The sequence below is a fragment of the Seriola aureovittata genome, chromosome 24 (assembly GCF_021018895.1).
Source record: "Seriola aureovittata isolate HTS-2021-v1 ecotype China chromosome 24, ASM2101889v1, whole genome shotgun sequence".
In the NCBI taxonomy this organism is placed as follows: Eukaryota; Metazoa; Chordata; class Actinopteri; order Carangiformes; family Carangidae; genus Seriola; species Seriola aureovittata.
The window spans coordinates 2,519,481-2,540,582 of NC_079387.1; the positions used below are offsets into that span (position 1 = coordinate 2,519,481).

The 21,102-nt window shown below is 43.2% G+C and overlaps 1 protein-coding gene across 9 annotated transcripts in view; it reads right to left on the reverse strand.

The window, feature by feature from the left end:
• The window catches only part of LOC130165247 (microtubule-associated protein 2-like), a 54,999-nt gene that overhangs the window by 11,627 nt on the left and 22,270 nt on the right, over window positions 1–21,102 (reverse strand). For 6 of the 9 annotated variants that reach the window (XM_056370337.1, XM_056370341.1, XM_056370344.1 and 3 more), the window contains exons 3-7: window positions 15,039–15,101; window positions 6,433–6,608; window positions 5,180–5,254; window positions 4,027–4,248; window positions 118–2,943 (exon numbers count right to left, since the gene is read on the reverse strand). In XM_056370337.1, coding sequence (XP_056226312.1) covers window positions 118–2,943; window positions 4,027–4,248; window positions 5,180–5,254; window positions 6,433–6,571 — 3,262 coding nt within the window. In that variant the 5' untranslated portion in view covers window positions 6,572–6,608; window positions 15,039–15,101. The remainder of the gene's footprint in view (window positions 1–117; window positions 2,944–4,026; window positions 4,249–5,179; window positions 5,255–6,432; window positions 6,609–15,038; window positions 15,102–21,102) is intronic. The other 3 variants (XM_056370338.1, XM_056370340.1, XM_056370345.1) reach the window with 3 other exon arrangements.

The window sequence follows — 21,102 nt, forward strand, 5'->3', positions numbered from 1 at the left end:
CAAGATTTCTGGTGTTAGCTAGTTTTTAATATAAGAAGAATAGATTAAGTATAAATTAACTTTATTTTTTTATTTTTTCACAATTGATTGATTTATTCATTTTACAAGCTGTAATACCTTTTGAGTCCATACAGCCACTCTCTGTATCTAGGATGGAGACGTCCATGGTGGTTTCATCGTTAGCTGTCTGACTGGTCTGGCAGAGCACATCAGAAGTCTCTTCCACCTCCTGACCAATCTCGATGTCTTTCTGCTCCTCCTCCTCAACCATCCTATTCTTCCCCTCAACTTCTTCTTCCATCATTTTCTCCTCTTTTTTTTCATGTATCTCATCAGTACCAACTTCCCTCACTTCCTCCTCTCCTGTTTGGTCTTTCTTTACCTCCTCATCCCCTTGTTTCTCAGCTTGTTCTCTATTTATTTGTGGGTCTTCTGCTAGTTTATCCTCCCCCATCCCTTGATCTCTACTTCCATCCTCCGTTGGCTGTGGTGGGTCCTGGTCAGAGCATGGAGACAAGTGTGAACTGTCTGTCGCAGGTTCCCCATCGTCACTGTTTTGGGCACTATGGCTCCATTCCTCTGCTCCAGACTTGGGATCTTCTTCCAACACCTGATCACCTACCATCAGCCTCACCTCCACTTTCTTTGGCTCTTCCTTTCCAACCTCAGCTTGATCCGTCTTGGGGAGAACAGGCTCTTCCACTTCCTCCATCATCTCTTGAGGCTCTTCAGCGATCTCAATATCATCCTCATCATCCACTTCTTCTTCTACTTGTGCTTGAGGTATAATGATGATTGGGGAGGATATGTGTGGCTTTGGTGAACCCTTTTCCACAGTCACCTCCGGTAACTCGATTTGGGCACCTTTCTCATCTAAGGGCTTTTCAGTGCTTAAATCCTGAACAGCTTTTGAGGTCTCATATTTTTCTATTCCTTCTAATTTTTCAGGTCTCCCATGGTCACTTTGAATATTCTTGTCATCTATTTCTGTGCTCTCTCCTAAAGACTGAGATGATGCTGAGGGTATGTCTGTTTTGGCCAATTCTGGTTCTCCACTTTTTTCTGATTCTTTCTGTTCAGGTGTCAGCATTTCTTTGTCTAACCCTGGCTGTTTATCATCAGTGCTGTCACACTTCACATCTTTCTCTGCTTTGACCTCTGGTGAGACATCTTCCCCAGCTTTCTCTCCAGTGTCTTGGCTTTCTGAGGGTGTATCATCTGGGGACTTGGGGGTGGTGGGAGTTGGGGGAGCCTTGATTCCAGTTTCCGTATGAGTGAAAGTAAAGGAATTGTCTGGTGGGATGGGAGAAGCCTCTCGGGAGGGGTCTTTTTCAATGTCCACTTCAGGGATTGCTTGGATCTTTATGTCACCAGGCAGGCCACTCTCCAAACGAAACTCAGTCAGTCTGTCTTTTGAAGAAGTGATTGGGATTCTTAGCCGATCAGGTTTTACTCCACTTGTCACAGCTCTTTCAAGAATCAGGGTAGTCTTTACTGGTGCATCTTTCTTCTCAGTTATTGTTTTTTGAGATATGTCAGGTACAGTTCCTCTCTCATCTGGTTGTTGGATTCCCTTGTGAACATCGTCAACTTCTGTGGCCCCAAGCTCTTCCTCAACTTCACCCTCCATAGAAGGGAAGTGCTGGTGGGGAGACTCCCCAGGACTGGGTACATCAGCAGGAGAAGGCATGGGCCCTGAGTACTCACTGAAAACACAGTAGCCCATTTCTTCCAGCTGTCTTTCCCCACCCACCACCCTGGAGGTCTGATCTCCCAAGGCGAGCTTGGCCAAAGAACTCCCCACCAGAGCTGATACATCAGCGGGCACTGACTTTCGTCTCATGTGGTCAACCTCCCTCCTCTCTAGTGATGGCTGTGGCAGGGATCCAGCCAAGTCCAACATCTCAGAGAGGTTGCTTGTTTGCTCAAAACTGTGCTTGTCAGAAGGTTGAGGCGTATCTTCTTTGGTAGGAATATCCTCAGTTGATTCAGTGGAAGTTGGGGTAATTGAGACAGCTGGAGGAAACGTGGGTTTATGGCTCTCCACGGATGGTGTTGAAGGGTAAACCTCAGATTCATCAAAACTTCCACTGATTGGACCCAAGCTGTCCAAGAAGGTCCTTGACGTCTCTTTCTTCACTGTCTGTCCCACTGAGGATCCAACAGTGATGTTCAAGGAGAGGCTTCTCTGTTCTAATGACATCTTACCAGGACATGTTTTGACTTTCTTCTCCTGTTGTTCCTCTAGCTTCTGCGCAATGCTTTCAGTTTCCCCACTTAACTTTGTCTCTGATGCTGTGCTGAGTTCATAATAACTCTGAGGTTGCGTTGACTCTTCTTCATGGCTTTTTGAGGATGTCTCAAAGTAGGTTGTTGCTCCTGGCTCGTGTTGAACAAAAGTTTCCGATGTGGATTTCAACTCTGTAGCAGGGTCTGGACTTGATTTGACTGTTTCTTGTCTTTGGTCGACTTTTTGAATACCAGTCGGTGGCGTCTCATGCAACCTAATGTCACCGCCACTGTCTTGATCTGCCTTATTTATCTCCGCAATCGTCCCCACTTTTCCCTTGCTTTCACTCATAGGGGCTTCTGATTGGCTCGGTGGGACAGTTCCCTCTTTTTCTTCTGTCGTAGCCTTTGAGGACTCTTCTGCCTGTGCAGACTGTTTCACCTCTTTTGCTTTGGACTCTACAAGCAGGTGGCTGTCGACAGACTCTTCTACTACATCCTTTCTGTCTTGGTTACCCAGCTCAACTGAGGAGGTGTCAGAGCGATCTTTATCTTTCACAGCGGGAGGAGGAGGTTCGGTCGGGGCGAGTTCTGCTCCTTCAGCTGTTGCTCTTTCAACAGCCACCTGCTTTCCATGTAGCGACGGCGCTTGAGGTTCATCTTCTTTCATAGCGGACTCACAAGATGCCTTACTGATACATTCTTCCAGCTGGGCTGTGAGTTTGAAGGACACTGTACAACTTCGTGCTGTATCATATTAGCTAAAAGCTTTGCTAGCAGCATCCACAAAAGCTAGCCAATACAGTCAAGCTGAGGCCCTCTGCACATAGATACAGTAGCTCTCCATCAAGCAAAACACACAGCACAGTGTATTTTGTGGCAGGCCACAACAGCACAGGGGGGATCACAGCACCTAAGATTGCGTGCAGAACTGGAATGAAGGAATGAGTTGCATGATGTTAGATGATAAGAAATAAATGTACACAAATATGTTGAATTCCTATTGCAATACGCAAGGATTGACGAAAATGGTCAACCCAATGGTCAAAATATTAAAAGAAAAATACTTTTAGTTTATTCAATTAGCCTTTAAGATAAGGATGATGATATATGTCCAATGAGGGTGGATTAAAATGTCCAAAGTGTGATCTTAGTAACAATAGGAAAACAGGATTATCCTTTGCTTTGAGATGAAATGAAAACAACATTGAAACTCAAAGCGAGTGATACACAACAGACTTAAAATACATTCAGGACTGATTCATGAAGCACCCATACACGTGGGTGTACTCAGAAACACTTTCTTGCACACAATATTCCAGCAAAACCCACATAGAAAATATAGACAACTAATTCTAGCAACACTTAAGTCTACAATGCTTGACAGTTTAGACAGTGATATTTGCATTTGCAATGTAGCTGGCAATACAAAAGTGCAGAAATGATCAACTACAATATGGTTGATCAGGTTTTCTAATGTCGCTCCAATGAAAAGCAAATGGTTATGTTTTGCATGAAAAAGCACAAAATCAAAATGCTATGTCACATCATTTTGCACATGGCAATTTCAGGTTTTGAAGCAGAAGCTTAAGGATTTAAGGGCAACAAAGCCAGAGGAAGGTTGGCAGCAAAGCCTGAGTTGCATCACAATTTATAAGTCAAGAGCAGAAAGTCTGTGTGCCCCTGAACAGAGCACGAGAGGATCATGCAAAATAGGCAATGGACAGACTCACATTTACTCAGTACCCTCACACAAACTGTATGCACACGCACAAAACCCCATGAAACCACACACACCTTTTTGTGACGGGCTGTGTTCACCTTGATGACTTCCTCCATTGAGGACCTCAGGTGTCTGGGCTTGCTGGCAGCCCAAAGCCTGGGGCTCTGTTAAATAATCTGCCTGCTTTAAGAGCAAGTCTCCTGGCTGCTCATATGTCACTTCCTCTTGGTAACGGCTGGGCCCCTCTGGAGCCTCCTCCTCATCTTGCTGTTGACTGAGAACCTCTATTTTATCTTCTTTGAGCAGGGAAGGGATACACATGGATGACACATGGAGGACAACAAAACTGGGGTTACATGGGTTGCATGACACTTTCAGCTCTGATGGAGATGTATGGGATGCAATCAGCACATCTTCTAGCCTAGATAAATATTGAACAATTTGAATTAAAAAAAAAAGATACTTTAAGGTTTAGAAATAAGAGTTACAGCTTCACATATATGCAACTAACCTGGCTTTTATTTTCAAAATATCTAATAGAAAATTAAAAGTATGAGGAAAATTTTCTTAGGATTTCGTATATATCTCATGTACAATAACACCTAAACCATGCAGTGGGTCTAATATGAGTCTACATTTTGGTGATTGCATGCCACGTGCAAAAATGAAATGATTAGAAAACAGGCCGCACTGTTCTCTGTGAGTAAAGAGCTGAAAGCCAATCCTGGAGAAAATCAATACACAAAATGAAAGAAAAAAAAAAAAAAGAACAGAGGAGATGTTGAGAGGGGAAAGCAGACTAATGAGATGAAGGGCTCCAGTGGCAGGTTATGTGCTATTGCCTAAAGGGAGGAAAGATGTTTGTGTTGCCGTTTAGCTCTTGGATCCAGGGTTGACTCCACCGGTACTGGATAGAAAACTAATATGAGGCTAATATTGGTAAAAGGAACCAAAGGGCGAATTGGACAGGACAGCGTGGCACATGCTGCAGACTCCTCAGAGGTGATAAGACAATCAGCTGACATGCAAAGCAACAGAGACTCCTAAAACTAAACACTAAGGGACCAGAAGAAAGAGGAGGAGCGGCGGCCATGTCTCGAGACCGATCTCTCGACTGTGTGTTTGGTGTCTTTTTTTTTCTTTTTTTTTTAAGAGAGATTTTTGCCACTCGCACCATCATTCACACTCTCATGATGGATGGTCGGGAGTGGTTATCAGTGTGTGTACCTTGTGCCACGGGCCCAATCTGCTCAGCGGATGGTGAGGGGGGAGGGGAGGGAGGCAAATTGGCTGAGTCATCCACTGTGAAGGGAGAGAGAGTTAGAGAGACAGAGAGAGAGAGAGAGAGAGAGAGAGAAGAGATAGACACACCGGGAAGACAAGACATGGATGGGAGGAAGGAAATGAAAAACTAATAACTCAAAGCTGACCTTATCTCTGTGGGTGCCACCCCCCCCCCCCTTTGACGTCCAAACAATGCTCTTTGTGTGTGTTTGTTTGATGAGTTGTCGATGCAGAGCTCAAATCCCATTGGCTCCTGTGGGATTTTATTAGTAGCCAGTTGGGCTTTCTGCTTACTCCCCAGTGCAGATAAATACAGATAGAGCACCAACTTACCTCAGATGGTGTAGAAAACAGTGTTGAAAAACATCACATGTGCTGATTGTGAGTCAAATTACGGCAGCTCAATATTCAGATTTGACAATAAAACAATCGAAAGACAAAGAAAACATGACTGTCTGTCTTTATTCCTCCTCCACTCCACTCCACTGCCACTTCTTTTCCTACCTTTCCCATTTCTCTCCATCTTTCCTTTAAGCTTACTCCATCGCTTGGCACATATATCAGTCAGAATATTGGAATTTTTATGTGAAATTAACAGGTCCTAATATAATGCATATTATGCTTTAACGTGTTAGTAAGATTTAGTAACTTTTATCATGATTTAGAGTTTTTCTGATCTGAATCTGACATATTGTAAATTGTTAAAAATCCTTAAAACAGGCATGTTCCTGGAAGGCAACATCTTAAAATGTCCTCCACTATGAATTAAAATAGCTTTATTACAAGAGAAACATTAAACATTAATGTTTTCACACTAAGCCTGGAGTGCTTCCAAACCAAGATTCATGAAGCTTTCTGATCTACTTCTGGAGAGGTCCAGAAGCTTAATTATGCGAGTAGTTCAACCCACGAGAGACCCATAACCAAGTGTCTCTGGGGACCACGGCGATGTCCTCCAGTCTTTGGTCGTGCTTCTACAGCAGATTGTTCATGTTCACGACTCAATCAAATGTGAAACAGTTTGATCTGTTCAAGTGCCTTTTGGGAATTGATCTCTCTTTCCTGGCACTGTGGAACCAATCACATTTACCCACAGCCATCTGGCAGTGTGTGCAGGCAGCCCAATCAATGTCACTGACCCAGTAAGGCATGCACATGCACCGCTTGCAAACACACGTCCGCGTCCACCTTCCTACCTGTCGTTCCAGGATGTGCAGCCGCGCCACCGTGGTATCCATTCTCCCTGTAGCCAGAGCTGTAGGCGGAGTAGCCATTCTCGCCGTTCTCTTGGCCGTTGGAGGCCCAGTGCTCGTCTGGCTGCCGACCGTCTGCCATGCCTGCCTGCTGGGACACCGGGGAGGGGATGGGTCACCTGTTGGGAGGAGGTGAAGAGAAGGGGAAGATGAGTATCGGGCATCCGAAAGCAGAAGATCGGGGAAAGTGAGTAGAAATCGAGATGAAGGGCAATAAGAAGAGATGAGCCAAAAATACAAAACAAAAAGATGGAGTCCTCTAAAGCATTTAAGCTGACTCTGATACATGGTGCATCCTGTAGGGGTGAAGTTCACAAATCAGCCACCAGAGGGGTTCAGGAGCCACACTGCTTCTCTAACCGGTCTTTGTCTCAGCATCCACGTGCTGAGACAGGAGGGAGAGGCCGATAACATATCTGCATGACTGTTTTTCCCCTTTTACAGTGCATGTTGAGTTCCCACAGACAGCCAGTGCTTTTGGTTTTATATCAGCAGCTGACAAGGTTTGAGATTCGATACCCACCCATGCTAAACACACACACACACACACACACACACACACACACACACACACACACACACACACACACACTCACTGTGAGCTTCTCTGAATTAAAACATGAACTGAACGGCAAAACACATCAACCCCCGCCAAAACAAAAATGATGACATGCACGACCGCAGGCAGCTCCCGAAATTGTAACGTGTAAAGAAAACATGTGAAACACACCCTTAATAACCATTCACCAGTGACAAGGAGGTTGTTACCATGGCAACCAGAACAGGTCTTGAGGGGGTCCAGCAGATGGGTTTGACAGGCTCGCCCCATTCAGGCCAAAAAAAAAAAAAAGAAGTCCTCCATACGCACACACATACACATACACACATACACACACACACCACAAACAGCAGCACCTATTAGCACCACACTGCAGCGCAACAAGCTCTCTCCCATTAATTTCAATAACAAAAAGGTTTGTCCCAATCAAGTGTGAACTACTAAACCATCTCCATTCTAATCGAGCATGTAGCCTCATAAAAGCGGCCCTATTTCCCCCTCAGACGGGACACATAATGTTGCTTTTTAAACACGATTAGCAGGGGGGCCCTCCCTCCCCTTGCCTTGCAGCTTAGCTAAACAGCATCATTATCATCAAGCAGCTGCGGTTAATTTCATCATAACAAATTGTCGGCGAGGCTCTTTCTTCTTCCTCCCTCTGTCGGGTTTCTGATCCTTCCTTTCCTCAAAAAACCATGCAACTTTTCTATCACCACCAACTCTGACCGTGTCCTTTGTCTTGCTTTTTTATTCTCTTCTCTCCCTTTTAAACTCAAATTTAAACTCAATATGATATTATTATGTGAAATGTACTGGTGGTAGCCAACGTGAAATAGTAGCCGATTACCCCTCCTTATTTGTCTCTTACTTTTTGTCCTCTTTCTTTCAGCCTATTCCTCTCCCGTCCTCATTCCTCTCTAAGTCTCTCTCCTCTCCTTCCCTGCAGCGCTGCATGACGACAGGCTCTTAGTGATCGGGGCTAATGTCTGCTGCAGTGGGAAGATGTGAGGATCAGAGAGGAGAGGAAAAAAAAAAAAAGAAGAAGAAGAAAAAAAGACGATGGAAGAGAAGAGGGAGGAGGAGGAGGAGGACCTACTGACACTCAAAAGATACTGGGCCAAACTGTCTGAGAGTAAAAATCTCAGCCCAGGGCTCAGTCATAGGCGAGTCTGGTCCCAGCTGTTGCTAAGGAAGAAAACTGGTGCGCTGACAGCCCCGATTGTGCTGATGGTGGTTTAGAATTGCATTGACCTGCTTTCAGCTGCTGTTTTGGCGATATTATGCCGCCCCGCACTTGGCTTTCACACAGTGTCCCCTACAAAGGATGTCATAAACCTGGGCTGCTTACATAAATCCTCCGTGTTCTCATTTGATAGAAAGGCACTTAACTGCAGAGAAAGAAAAAGAAAAAACACCTTTTCCCTCACAAATTCAGATGCATTACACCACAGGGGTCCAGACATACTGCAAATAAATCATTTACTATTTGACTTGTTTTTATATTTGTCTACCAGCAGACTGTAAAATCCTAAGAAGTACGACCTTTTTTAATGTAAAGTGGCTGACGGATGGCCGGTACAATTGGTGGCACGTTACAGTGGCTGTATAAGAAACCTTGAGAATCAATGCCGTCAGATGCCAAAGAAATGAAAAGTTTAGATGAAGAATTGTAATGCTAAAACTGCCTTCACAATCTTCTATGTTCTCTGGTTCTCTGTGTAAACCCGGTGGTGGTGTGTAAGAGTCTAAGGCCTTGTGCATGACTTCACAGGTGTGTATTAGACCAGTAGTTTCCGGCCTTTTGTTCGTCGGATGTAAACCAACAGCCCTGCAAGGTGAACTTCAACAACATCAGCTGTTATTAACCGAATGTTTTCGTTTGACTTGATGTGATTTAACATATTAATTTTTATCCATTTTGCTGGCAATTTCAACTGTTTATCTATAACTTTGAGCTTATTTCTAGCTATCTATTTCAACAATTTGTCCATTCGGCTATAACTATTCTAACCATTTAGATTAAACCGTGGCTTTTATCTAACTATTTCAGCAGTTGTTTGTACTCCTGACATCTTGGTGCGTTCACCCTCCAGACCTTGCTCTCCAGGCGCACCCCGTCACCCTGGTGTGGTTAACGTGATCCGACATCGCCCTCTCTCATCGCTTCCTTGTAGCTGTTTACCAGTCTTGCTGTGTTAGAGAGAAGAGGATAAACGGCGCAGCGAACACGTTCTAGACATAACAACACCCAAATAAAGCAGCAGGACTTAATAAGACATTCTGCACTGATGGAAAACATTCTGTTTGTTTTTCCTGCTTTTTTCCCACAGCAGTTATTCTCTCATCTGAAGATCTAATCTAATAATTTACTAATACTCTCTGTAGGGTCTGTCTGCAATTTACCTTGTGGCTATTTGACAAAGTACAGCGAAATATTGCTTTTATGAGAGAGGAAAACCTAGTTATAGACTCATGTGGCATTTACTTGCACACAGGAACAGATCTCTGGTGCCATTTAGAAGTGAAACAGATAAAAGCAACCTCCTATTCAGCTCTATAATAAACCTTAACAACCCAAACCACCGACACTAATGCTGGATTTAACCAGTGACACCTGTGATGTTTTCCACATGGTGGAAAAAGTATTCAGGTCAACAGGAAAGAATAAAGCAGGTTGCTAAACAGGATTTATGAATAACCAAATTAAAAAAATACTTGAAAAAAGGTTTACCTTAAGACTGCAATGTAATCAATATGTAAAACCCTGAGGGAAAAGGTTTACATACAGTATACTGTATGTGCCCATTACATGTCAGTGAACGCCCCTTTTTCCCCTTGTTACCCATGTCAACCCCTTCTTTTTGCCACAAAAAGAAAAAATAAGAAACTATTTTATTTGCATTAATAACTGGAATATTCTTACAGCACTGGCAGATTTAGACGTTTTTGGGTTTAAGACGTAAGGGACTCAATTAAGGATTAAAATTACATGATAATGTGAGCGCTGGCTTATACTTTACGGGCAGCAAAAAGAAATACTTCAGCGAAGTGCATGTCTGTCAAAATTTGCATGTGCATGATTAAATTAGAAATTAGGTAATTAACCCTTCTGTAGAATCCCAAACTGTTAAACAATGACTGAGTATTACATTTTAAGAAAAGGCTAGAAACATAGCAGTTAGCCCGCAAGTGCTCAGCATGAGAACCATCACAGTGTCCTAATCCTGAAAGGGTTAAATCAACAGCACTAGGAGTCAAAAAAGGCTTGTCAAATCCCATCACGTCTCGGGACTGATGTCTTAGATTGAACCTGCCAGCATGATCTCGTCCAGAGAAGAAGAGAGGGTGTGGCAGCGGGCCTGAGGCTCGCTTGACTTTTCTCCTTTCCCTCTTTATTTTGTCTTTCAGTGCCGTCATCCCCCTACCTACCAGCCCCGGCATCCCTCTTTTCCACCGACACCACCACACCCCATCCCTAATCCAACCTCACTTCCCTCCCTGTCTGCGCCCCACCACCCCCCCCCACCCCTCCTCAATCTGGGTCACTCATCACGCCTCCGTGGAGCGCCGCTCACATCGGAATGTCACCATCCATTTAGGAGGGAGGATGGAATCTCTGGCAGCCAGTCTCAGTAGGCCAACCTGGCCTTAATCCTCTGTGTGAGCGCCTGAGTGTGTTGCTGTGTTTCTATGTGTGTTTGTATCTGTTTGAAAACATTCATGCCTGCACTTAAAATCCATTTGGTCTCACTCCTAAGTTGGCTATAGTAGAATATTATCCCTACTTTTACCATCCAAGGCCATGTTGCTGTAGATATCCTAAGTTGATTTTATATCTGTTCTAATCATACATATATTTACGGTTTTCAATGACCTTCCGCTGATTGAAAATAACGAGCTTTTGTCTCCTCTGCCCACGCAGTGATAGCATTTTGGCTGTCCTATTGGCTTTAATGAGAATATTTGGTAAACTAATTAGTTAAGGGGGGATTTCCAGGAAAATAAGCAGCTTTAGAGACAGCAAGACAATAAGAAGGTCACCGGTTTGCATTCTCCACAACTAATTAATACGTCTGCCAAATTATCTGCATGTTTACATGGACTACAGTTCCAATATCATTGCAAATAAGCCAATCATATGATAAGAAATGGACTTGTAAACATGATTTATATTAGCCTGGTGTGAAAGCGATATTTATTTTCATTCAAATATTAGTCCCTCCTTCTTAAGATTAAGTGCTGAATTGATTAACTTAATAATCAATTCACTGTTTAAAGGACAAAAAGCCCCATAATTCACCAGCTCTAACTTGTCAAATGTGAATATTTGCTGGTTTTAGTGGTAAATTGAATATATTTGAGGGCTGCACTGTTGGTGGGACAAATCGAGGGAGATGATGACGAAGTTGGGAAATTGTGACTGGCAGTTTTCACTCATTTCTGACATTTTATAGGCGAAACTTTTTAAATGATTCATCAAGAAAATAATCTGTAGAATCATCAATAACGAAAATAATCACAGTTGCGTTTTTGTGACAAATACTGAACTCCGACTTCTTCATGATGCATTTCTAGGCTTCAAGGGAGTGACTTTGTAATACACTGGAAAGTCTGTTTAGTGGTAAATGTAAATGGGAACATGTATAAAACATGTTATATAAAAATCAACATTCATCTTCTACATTATTTAAGATGGGGTCAGAAACACAGTCACTATATAGGCTAGTACATTGCAGTGCATGATGGGAAAGTGTCACACTGAACAGGAGTCCCGAGGAGGAAAGTAGGACAGTTAAGGTTGACGTGACCTGTAATCAACCTAGAATCCAGTGGCTTCCTCCTCCTCCTCCTCCTCCTCCTCCTCCTCAGGAGCGGATTATGTTTCGTTGACTCAGCAATACATGTATGGGTCTGAAGCATAATGAGCGCTGCCAGTGAAGTGTGAATGAACAGTGTATATATGGTGAGCAGCAGCATGACGAGCAGGGCGCGCGCGCACACACACAAATACACTCCCCGCTCACATGAGGTGCAGGGCTGGTTCCACTCCTTACAGATTAAGTACCGTAATACAGGCGCTATAGGTGCACTGAGATAACAGTATGTGACTAGATCCCAACTGAATCCCATGTTGTGTGGATTGTACACTCCAGACTCCACACTGACACTTTCTCGCTTCTGTATTTTAAATTTAGAAGTTCAAACACGCACCGAAGCACGCTGTTGACAGACACGTCAGCTACTGCAGGCACTGACCATAAGATCATCTCTCTCACTGCCATGACACCGTGATGCTGCGCTGTGCCACATCCAATCAGCTGGCAGTAAAAAAAAAAAACCTCAGCAGTTTTTTTTTTTCTCAAGTGCAGGTTCATTACACAAAAACATCAGTAGTGATCGATGTTCATACGTATGTTGACCGGTTTCCCACCACTGGAAAAACATGAAACATGATTAGAGACAGAAATTGACAGTAGATAAAATAAAATTTGGTCTTAAACTGACTGAATTAAGTGATGCTACTGCATGTTTTTTTTTTGTGTGAGTGTTCCAGAGTAAACAGAGTCTGTAAACCAATGTTCCCCCTTCCAGACAAGTTAAGGATGAATTGAAGTCAAACTGACTGCTGTGTCTCCTCTGCATCCTCACTCAGATTTATCCCCTCCTCTCATCGCCTTCCTCCTCTTTACTCCCAGCCTCCGATCTCATCAGAAGAGTAGATGTTTCCAGGCAGGCATCGGCCCCGCCCCATGCTGATGTCATCCCACGGTTCCCATGGTGACACAATACCCGGGCGGGGGGAGGGGGAGGGGCACTGGTGGCGGTCAGGAGAGGATGCTGGCAGCGAAGAGCGGGCTTTGACCATGTTATGGATCCTGAAATAGGTCACCAGATCCTGCAGGCACGGCCCCCGGGGGTCCTCCCTAACTGCACTGACACAAATGGGAGCCGAGCCATTTAAATTCATCAATACACTGATAGATGGTTGTCGGTTGGGCTGATGATGACATTTTAGGGCCTTTATGCTGCTGGTGCTGATGATGGTGGAAACCTAATGTATCACTGACTTAATTCCATGGAAGTTATGACCAACATTACTGCAGAGAAAAAGATGCTATGATGCTTTCATCACAAAATAAGATGAAAATAGCTGAGTCAACCATTGAACCAGCTTATTCCAAGGCAATAAGACATTAGTTCCCGACTTCTTTTTAATTATGACAACTAAAATAAAGAAATGACTACTTGTGACCCGTCACCATGTCAGAAAGTTACTCCAAAGATTGATTTTGTTTTCTTCAGATTGTTACATTTTGACAATTTCTATTTTTATAAAATGTATTTTACTATATTGACGGCACAGATTATTAAATATAGACATTTTAAAGATTGATTAATTTGGCAATTGACGGAATGTAATTAAGCAACAGTTTATATAATCAATAACTGTTTGAGTCATATTTCAAGCAAGAATACCAACATTTGATTGTTCCAGCTTCTCAAATATGAACATTTTCTGCTCTTTCTTTTTGCACATAAACGTAAATTGAATATCTATGACTGTTCAGACGAAAAAAGTTATTGGAAAAATATAAATGAAGTAATTAGGCAATCCGCAGAGTAAGTGTCACTGTAAATAATTGCAGCCCTAAAACACTCAGTGCCTTTTGGAGCACTTGAAATGATGTTTCATGTCTGAGGGAGCAGCGGCAGCCATTAGTTGGGAGGAAATGTGTAGTTACCATGAGTAGCGAATGTCGAGAGCAGCCACTGTGACATTTTCACACAGCTTCGAGCTCGCCGCTGCGTTCCTCCACAAAAATCTCCCCTCAGTCTGTCTCTTTAGCGGTCCCTCCCTCCCCTGCCATCTTGCATTTTTACGCATCCTTCATGGGCTGAGGAGATTATGATGACTGACGACAGCTCCCAGCCCGCGCCTATATACACACCTACACACACACGCCCTGCATAAAATCAACCCGCACACACGCACACAAACAAACACACCCACTCTTGTCGACCCCAAGTGCATCCACAAACCAGAAATTCTCCGGCTGAGAGCAAACACATTGTTAACATGAGCTAAGTATAGACACGCACACACACACACACAAACACACAAACAGAGGACTTCTCTAAAACAACATTTACCACCAAATCTACTTTTAGCCTCTCGCTCTGTCATTTCACTTCCTGCCATGTAACTCAAACACATTTGAGCAGCGAGAGCTCAAAACATGAGACTGGAGTTTCAACTTAATGACTGGCCTTTTTTTTGGCGGGCAAAAATATCTCGAATGACATCAACCCAAACAATCGCCCTCTTACCCCTTCCCACATGTTGGTGAGCATAATTCCCCTTCTATTATACATTCACCAACAGCCAAGCTAATCATCTGGCTGAGTGCAGCCACTTAGATCTGACTCCCGGGCCCTATGAGTCATGGGAAAAGTGAGTGTGAAATGTCATGGGGGGTGGGGGGGGGTGGGGGGGTGGGGGGGGGGGGGGGGGGGTGTAGTATACCATCTGGCAGCAGGCCAGACTTCCATGTTATTCTTTAAGATATTTAGGTGCGAGAGGAAGCATTGCACTTGAAAAGCAAAGTATTCAAGCAAAAGAGACTAAAAAATGTTTGAGTCAATACAGAGTTTTTAGCTGAGAGAGAGTGGCGCTGTGGATGGTAATATTGGTCCGTGCAGACATTCATGGGGACCAGAGGATGGAGTAGTATGGAGTCTATAATATCAGTCCTTTAATTATTAGGAATTAGTGGACTTTAATGGGTTTTAAATAGTCTTTGTAATTAAATTTACAACATTAAAACCCTGTGTCTGTTTTAAATTAACCTTAATCACAACTATATAAACCTAAAATCTTACCAACTGGCTTATTTAGTAGTAACAATAGGTACTGAGCGTCCCGACGCATAGCAAGTGCACAGCTGTCGACTCTTCACATGCATGTTTTTTTTTTTTTCCATTAGCTTACCGGACTTGAAGAGCTGCTTTCACTGATGGGTGAAACGGAGGAGGGCCGAGAGTCTGCTCAGACCTGCGTGAAGGATGCAAGAAAAGAGAGAGGGAAACCATGTTAGGAGACCACTGAAGTAAAAGTTATATAAATGAGACAAGCCTGAGCCCATTTAACTCACCGACACCTCTACACCCGAACCTCTCAATCCTGCCTAGCTAGTCCAGAATCAAATAAGGGGCTTTTTTTTTGTCATCTCGGCCTCATGTTCAGCACAGCCATGCATACGCACAGCGGCTTATCTCTGTAACCTGGAGTCTGCCAGCAGCGTGAATCCAAACCTCAGTGAAGGCCTTGTAGCTCTTTTAAGCTGCTGCTGATGTTCTGTACATAACAGCACAGCCAAAAACAACAGCGGTGTGTGTGTGTGTGTGCATGTGCATTAACTCCACATCTTTTTCTCTTTCGTATTGCTGCATTTTCATTGAGCTGTGTCATGCATTTTATGTCGAGTCATTTTTAGAAATGCTGTTTTATATTAAAATGACTTGTATTATTCTCTAGCATTGTTCGTATTATCATATATCCCTCAAATGTATGATTTTTTTTTGTTATTTTCTTTTAATCTTTCAATTAATAATATGCAAATGCTGGGAATTTAATTTAAAAAAAGCCAAAGTATCGTATTGTTCCAAACTGCAGGTGAAACATGTTCAGACGCTTCTACTGAACTAAAACTGCAAACTTAAGAGAAAATGAAAAGCTGAGAAACTTTAAAGTAAGAGTTCCCAAGGCAACTGGAGAGATGATAATAATCTAAAAAGTGATCACAGTGGTTATTTCTCACAAACAAGTGATTACAAGTGAACGTGTCCTCAGTTTGCCAACTAGACAGACTCCACTAGTGAGCTGTTTTTTAAGATTTGTCAAATTCCTGGATTGGTCCACTGGGGCTGAGCCAGGGGATGAGTTAAGGCTTAAGCCGGCCATGAAGAAAGACAGATTTGCACGTTTGTTCTGCTATGGGACTGTAAGGAGGGAGAACACAGAGCATCCTGTTAACATTAAAACAGTGTGAAAGCACCATCGGGGGGTTCTGGCGCCAAAACAGGCGGTTGGACGGAGAGACAAAAGAGATAGAGGGTGAAGTAGAGGGACGCAAAGAGCGCAGAACAGGGATTCTCCAAACAGGAAGGAGGTTGATTTATTAGAGAAGAGAAGCTTGGAGTGAAAAAGAGAGGGAAAGGGAATTCACAGAGGAGGAAAGAAAAGTATTTTTAGTCTTCCATTAAAGGATCGTTACAGTTTACTACAACCTAGGTCTTATTTTTGTAGCTTTGGTCATCATGCCTCATGGTTATGATAACATAAAAATATATGGATTCATAAGGGAGGAGAGAAAATATGAAAAAATAAAATAACAATATTAATAATTTGTTTTTGGCAATTCAATGACTCCATATTTCTTTGTAAAAAGGCTGGCAATAACTAAACACATGCCGTTTGCCTTAAGTGGACTACACTGTGCAAAACCACTGTTGGGATGAGCTTTTAATTTGAAGGGCTGATGAATTACATTCATAGAAAAGGTGACAAATTAAAGCAAAAGCCCCCAAAACAGCTTCAAAGGAAGGATGAGCATTTGTTATGTTCCTCCACTCATTTATGAAGGTTTTTTTTTTCTCTCTCTAATTTGTTAAACAACTGCATATCGATAGGAGACAAAGGCATAAATTACTCTCTGAGGGAAGCAAGGAGTGCGGAGAGGGAAGAAAATAGTAAGACACGCGCAGAAAGAAAAAAAAAATAAGGAAACTACAGTCACACAGGAAGTAATGTCTCTTCTGGGGGAAGGCTGCATGGCCAGCCAGAGAAGCTAAAGCCAGGAAAAGCAAAGGACGACGAGCGAGAGAGAGAGAGAGAGAGAAGTATAGTTACCGCTCAGCCCAAAAATATCAGGAGCATGACAGGAATAGAAAGCCACATGTTTTCAACAGTCACAGTAATGATCCCTTCTCTCTTACACAAATACTTCCTCAACAAAGTTCTTTAAATCTTTTAAATCTGACTGATAGAAACTCATAATAAATATATACATATATAACAGGAACTTGTGATCTCTGCAACTGATGCAACTCTAATTGGGAGAATAGTGGATTAATGAGTGAAAACATGTCTGGTCTTTTTGATCTCTGTTTTTATATTTTCATCTCTGCGAAGCTGTAGAAAATGCAACCAGCCTCTGTTCCTTCCAAAGCCTGTCTCAACAGAAAGTATCTGCCATTATCTTATCTCCGAAGTCATTCATTACAGCTTTTACAGGACCCAACGCTGATAATATGACATCTCCACAATCTTATCAGTGACCCAAGGCAGCCATCAACCCAACCAGCGCGTCTTGGTTGGTGGATTTAATGGAAAGCACAAACAGGGTTGAACAAACAAGCAATCTGTCTCGAGTCCCTGGAAAAGGTGGAGCACAGTAGACGTACGGGTTTTTCATCCTGACCTGCGCGTTCCTCCCAGGAGGACGAAGGCCAAATGGGTCAAACAGAAATGGAGGAAGGGAAGAGTCAACAATAGAGGAAGGAGGGGAAGGAGGTCAGAAGCTGACCTAATCCACAGATTTGACTTCATCATCAGAGACGAGGCAAACAGGAAATGAATCCTAATCTCGACCCCGTGCTAAAAGGCCTGATAAACCTCGTCGCTGGAATGAGCCAACACAGGAGATAAAAGGGGAAATGACAGAAAGACATTTTCTAAATTATCTGGTTCGGTTTTATTGCCGCGCCGCTTTCTGCATTACTGCCAATCTCTTCATTCTGCCTCATCGACCGAAGGAGTTTAATTAACCCAAATCCTAATCATCACTCAACCATGCACAGCCTTTAAGATGCAGAGTTGCAACAGTCAGCCCATTATGAAAGAGTAGGTGCATTTGTTTAATTCTTCATAAGCTCTGAATTGATTTTGGCACTTTAAAACTCATCTGGCACCATAACTGAGGGCCAAAGGGAGAGCTGGAAGTAAGCTCAGAAAAGGAAGCAGTAATGTACAGCGAGCCACAAACAAATGACAATCCAATAAGCCGGGAAACTGGATCAAACTCTGGTTATATTTCAAGGCGTCCGATTGGTTGATTGTGCAAGGGAAAAGTCCTTTTGGGCCAGTGCGTGTCACGTGACCTGCAACGCCGATTGTGGCCACAGTGTCAAAAATCACCACACGGCAGAGCATTATCGGACATAATCCAGCATTCGTCTTTAGAATCATGATTCTATAGATTTTTGATCATTTGATTTCTGACGCAGTCTCGTCTTTGGTACAGTCTTTTTTGACCGTAGCTAACTAAAAGTTATGCAAAGCACCCAATACTGACACGAACAGGAATTTCCAGCACTACAAAAGGCCTAAAACAGGCTTTATGTAGTTACATAGTCCTAGTTTCCTGAGGACATTGAGCATGGCTGCCAGAAGTTGTATTATGTCACCTGAAGGCTTAGTTGCTAATGCTAAAACTAGCAGGTGCCAAATGCTAAAAAAAGAAAAGAAAAGGAAGTATGATTGTGTTACTTAAAAATCCCACTGTACTTTAAATCACCTTAGTGTCACTTGGGTTCTTAATGGGACACTGAAGTGAAATAAAGCCCCATTTTTCTAAAAACCCACACTGATTTCACTGAAATAAAAATGACAGATGTGTATAAAAAGGAAACTAACAACGGGGAATGGGATGATTTAAGGTCATGACATGGCTGCTGAAGCTGCAGTGGTTTGCTCAGACTGCGTTCGTGGTGTGTGTTGGTCCGACCTGGGGGTCCGGGCCAGTAAATCTGGCAGAGCCTCTCCTCTGAGGTCTCTGCTCCCTCCCTTTTAACTTGGCCATCGCCCCCATGTCCTCATCTATAATTCACACAGACAGCCCCTATCTCCCCACAGACGAACAGACACACACACACACACACACACACACACACACACACACACACCACACACACACACACACACACACACATACACATGCGCACCCCTCAGGTCAGCACACACACCAACACATGCATGTTTAACACATCAAAGAAGAGGAGCTGTGGTGAAGGTGAAGGGTATTCTGGGGTGACGCAGCCAAAAAGCTCTGATAGATGATGCACAAGGGAAGATTTCACAATAAAACTAAAAGAAAACAGCATCTAGAAACACACTTTAAATTTTTTTATTAACAGCTGCAGTTACTAAACTGATCTTCTGACTCAGCGGCAACTGAGATTTATATTGCACACTCCTTAACTATTCTTCCACATCATCCGTGTGTTGATAACCACTTCGGATTCGGCGTTAAGCGTTCGTGGCTTCTCCTTATCTTTTCACCGCTGACTTCACTTGATGTGAGCCAGTGAGTAATTGCATCTGTGATTCACTTCGTCTTTTTCTAATCACGACTCTACATGTAGTCCTGAACTCTTTTATACAGCGAAGAGGGGGGGGGGGTTTATTCAGTGCAACCTTACAGATGTAAATAGAAACCGAAAGGAGGCCGTTTTTTCTTCACCTCCACACTTTGCACAGAGTACAGAGAGGGTCTGTGTGGCTAATGAGCCAAACTCTGCCAAGGGAAGAGGCTCTTTAATTAATCTAAAGAAGAAGAGAGACGAGATGAGCTTGAGAAGGCATAGAGGAGCAGACAAACCGGTGATATGACTGTAGCACCGGTTTGAAGAAGGTCGAGAGCAGTCTAATGCATAATAATGCATTCCCAAAACCGGCAGGGACGAGACACATACACTCAAAAAGAAGGTCTTATTTTCACAATTCTGCACATTTGTTCAGGAGAAATGTAAAATATATCATTGTAAAGTTTGTTTGGAACATATTTTTGTCTGTTGTCAGGCAGAAAAACAGAAATAAGACTAAAAACTAAAGAGATAAAGTTTGTTGTGCTGCTTTTTTTTTTAAACCATTCAGCCTTTATTAATAGTAGAGAATGTAAGAAAACATGGTGGAAGAGGGGGATAACATGCAACACATCCCTGGCTAGAAATTAACCAGGGATGTTGGAATATGTGTCATCACCACTTGGCAATCCGCCCTGTCTACCGACAGAGGGCAGATAATGTCTGGAAAGTAAACCATATTGTGAAGGGAGGGGAGGGTCTGATCAAGCCTCTAGAACTGCACTGGCTTGGCGGCAATGTCAGTAGTGAAACTGGGGTTGGGGGTGTTGGGGGGGGGGGGGGGTCACATGCTGTGCTTGAAGCCAAAAAGACTTTTTTTCTAGCACACAAAAAGAAACGGGATCTGACAGCAGCTCACTGAGCAGAGGACAACAGTGGAGAAGACCTTGGACCGACACATAAACACACACACACACACACACACACACACACACACACACACACGCACGCACGCACGCACGCCTCATACTTTAGATGCAAAAGTCAAACACACTCTCTGCCCTTCACTAGTTCTACAAGCTTAAACACATCCGAGCAGCACTTTGTCTTGCCACGTTACGACAACCAGGAAGGACCAGGTGGAGGCCTTCGTGCCTCCGAGGCAGCAGCTGCACCTCAGAGTGGAGACAGGTGGTCAGAACTGGTCTATGTACATATATCTATATATATATATAGGTTAACACACGTTCTTCAATCGACATGTTAGGGCAGGGCCGTCCAAATGACGCCTGGAGGTCATGGTTTTACTGCTCTGAGGAACTTTCTAAAGAATGCAAGGGATGCTGAAACTGTCTAATTTAACAGGTTTTTAGGTAGACTGGTAAATCTAGTCAGGTTTCTGCAACAGATATATAGATATTCTGTAGTTCTGATATACAATATAGGTGCAGTTTGTATAAACTGTTCATTTTTTCTTTGCAAGAAAATCTCATACATTTTCCCTTCTGATTTTGCATACCAAAAGCGGTTCAAGCGCTTTGCAGATGAGATGAAAGGATGTTCGCCTCTTTAGTAATCTGTGCCTCTCACTCTGTTATGCAGCATCATGACGAGCTCCTTAAAAACACCGCACACACCGGCGTGTGCAACAGCTTCCCCCAACTTTGCTGCAGTCCAGCCCCAAAAACACC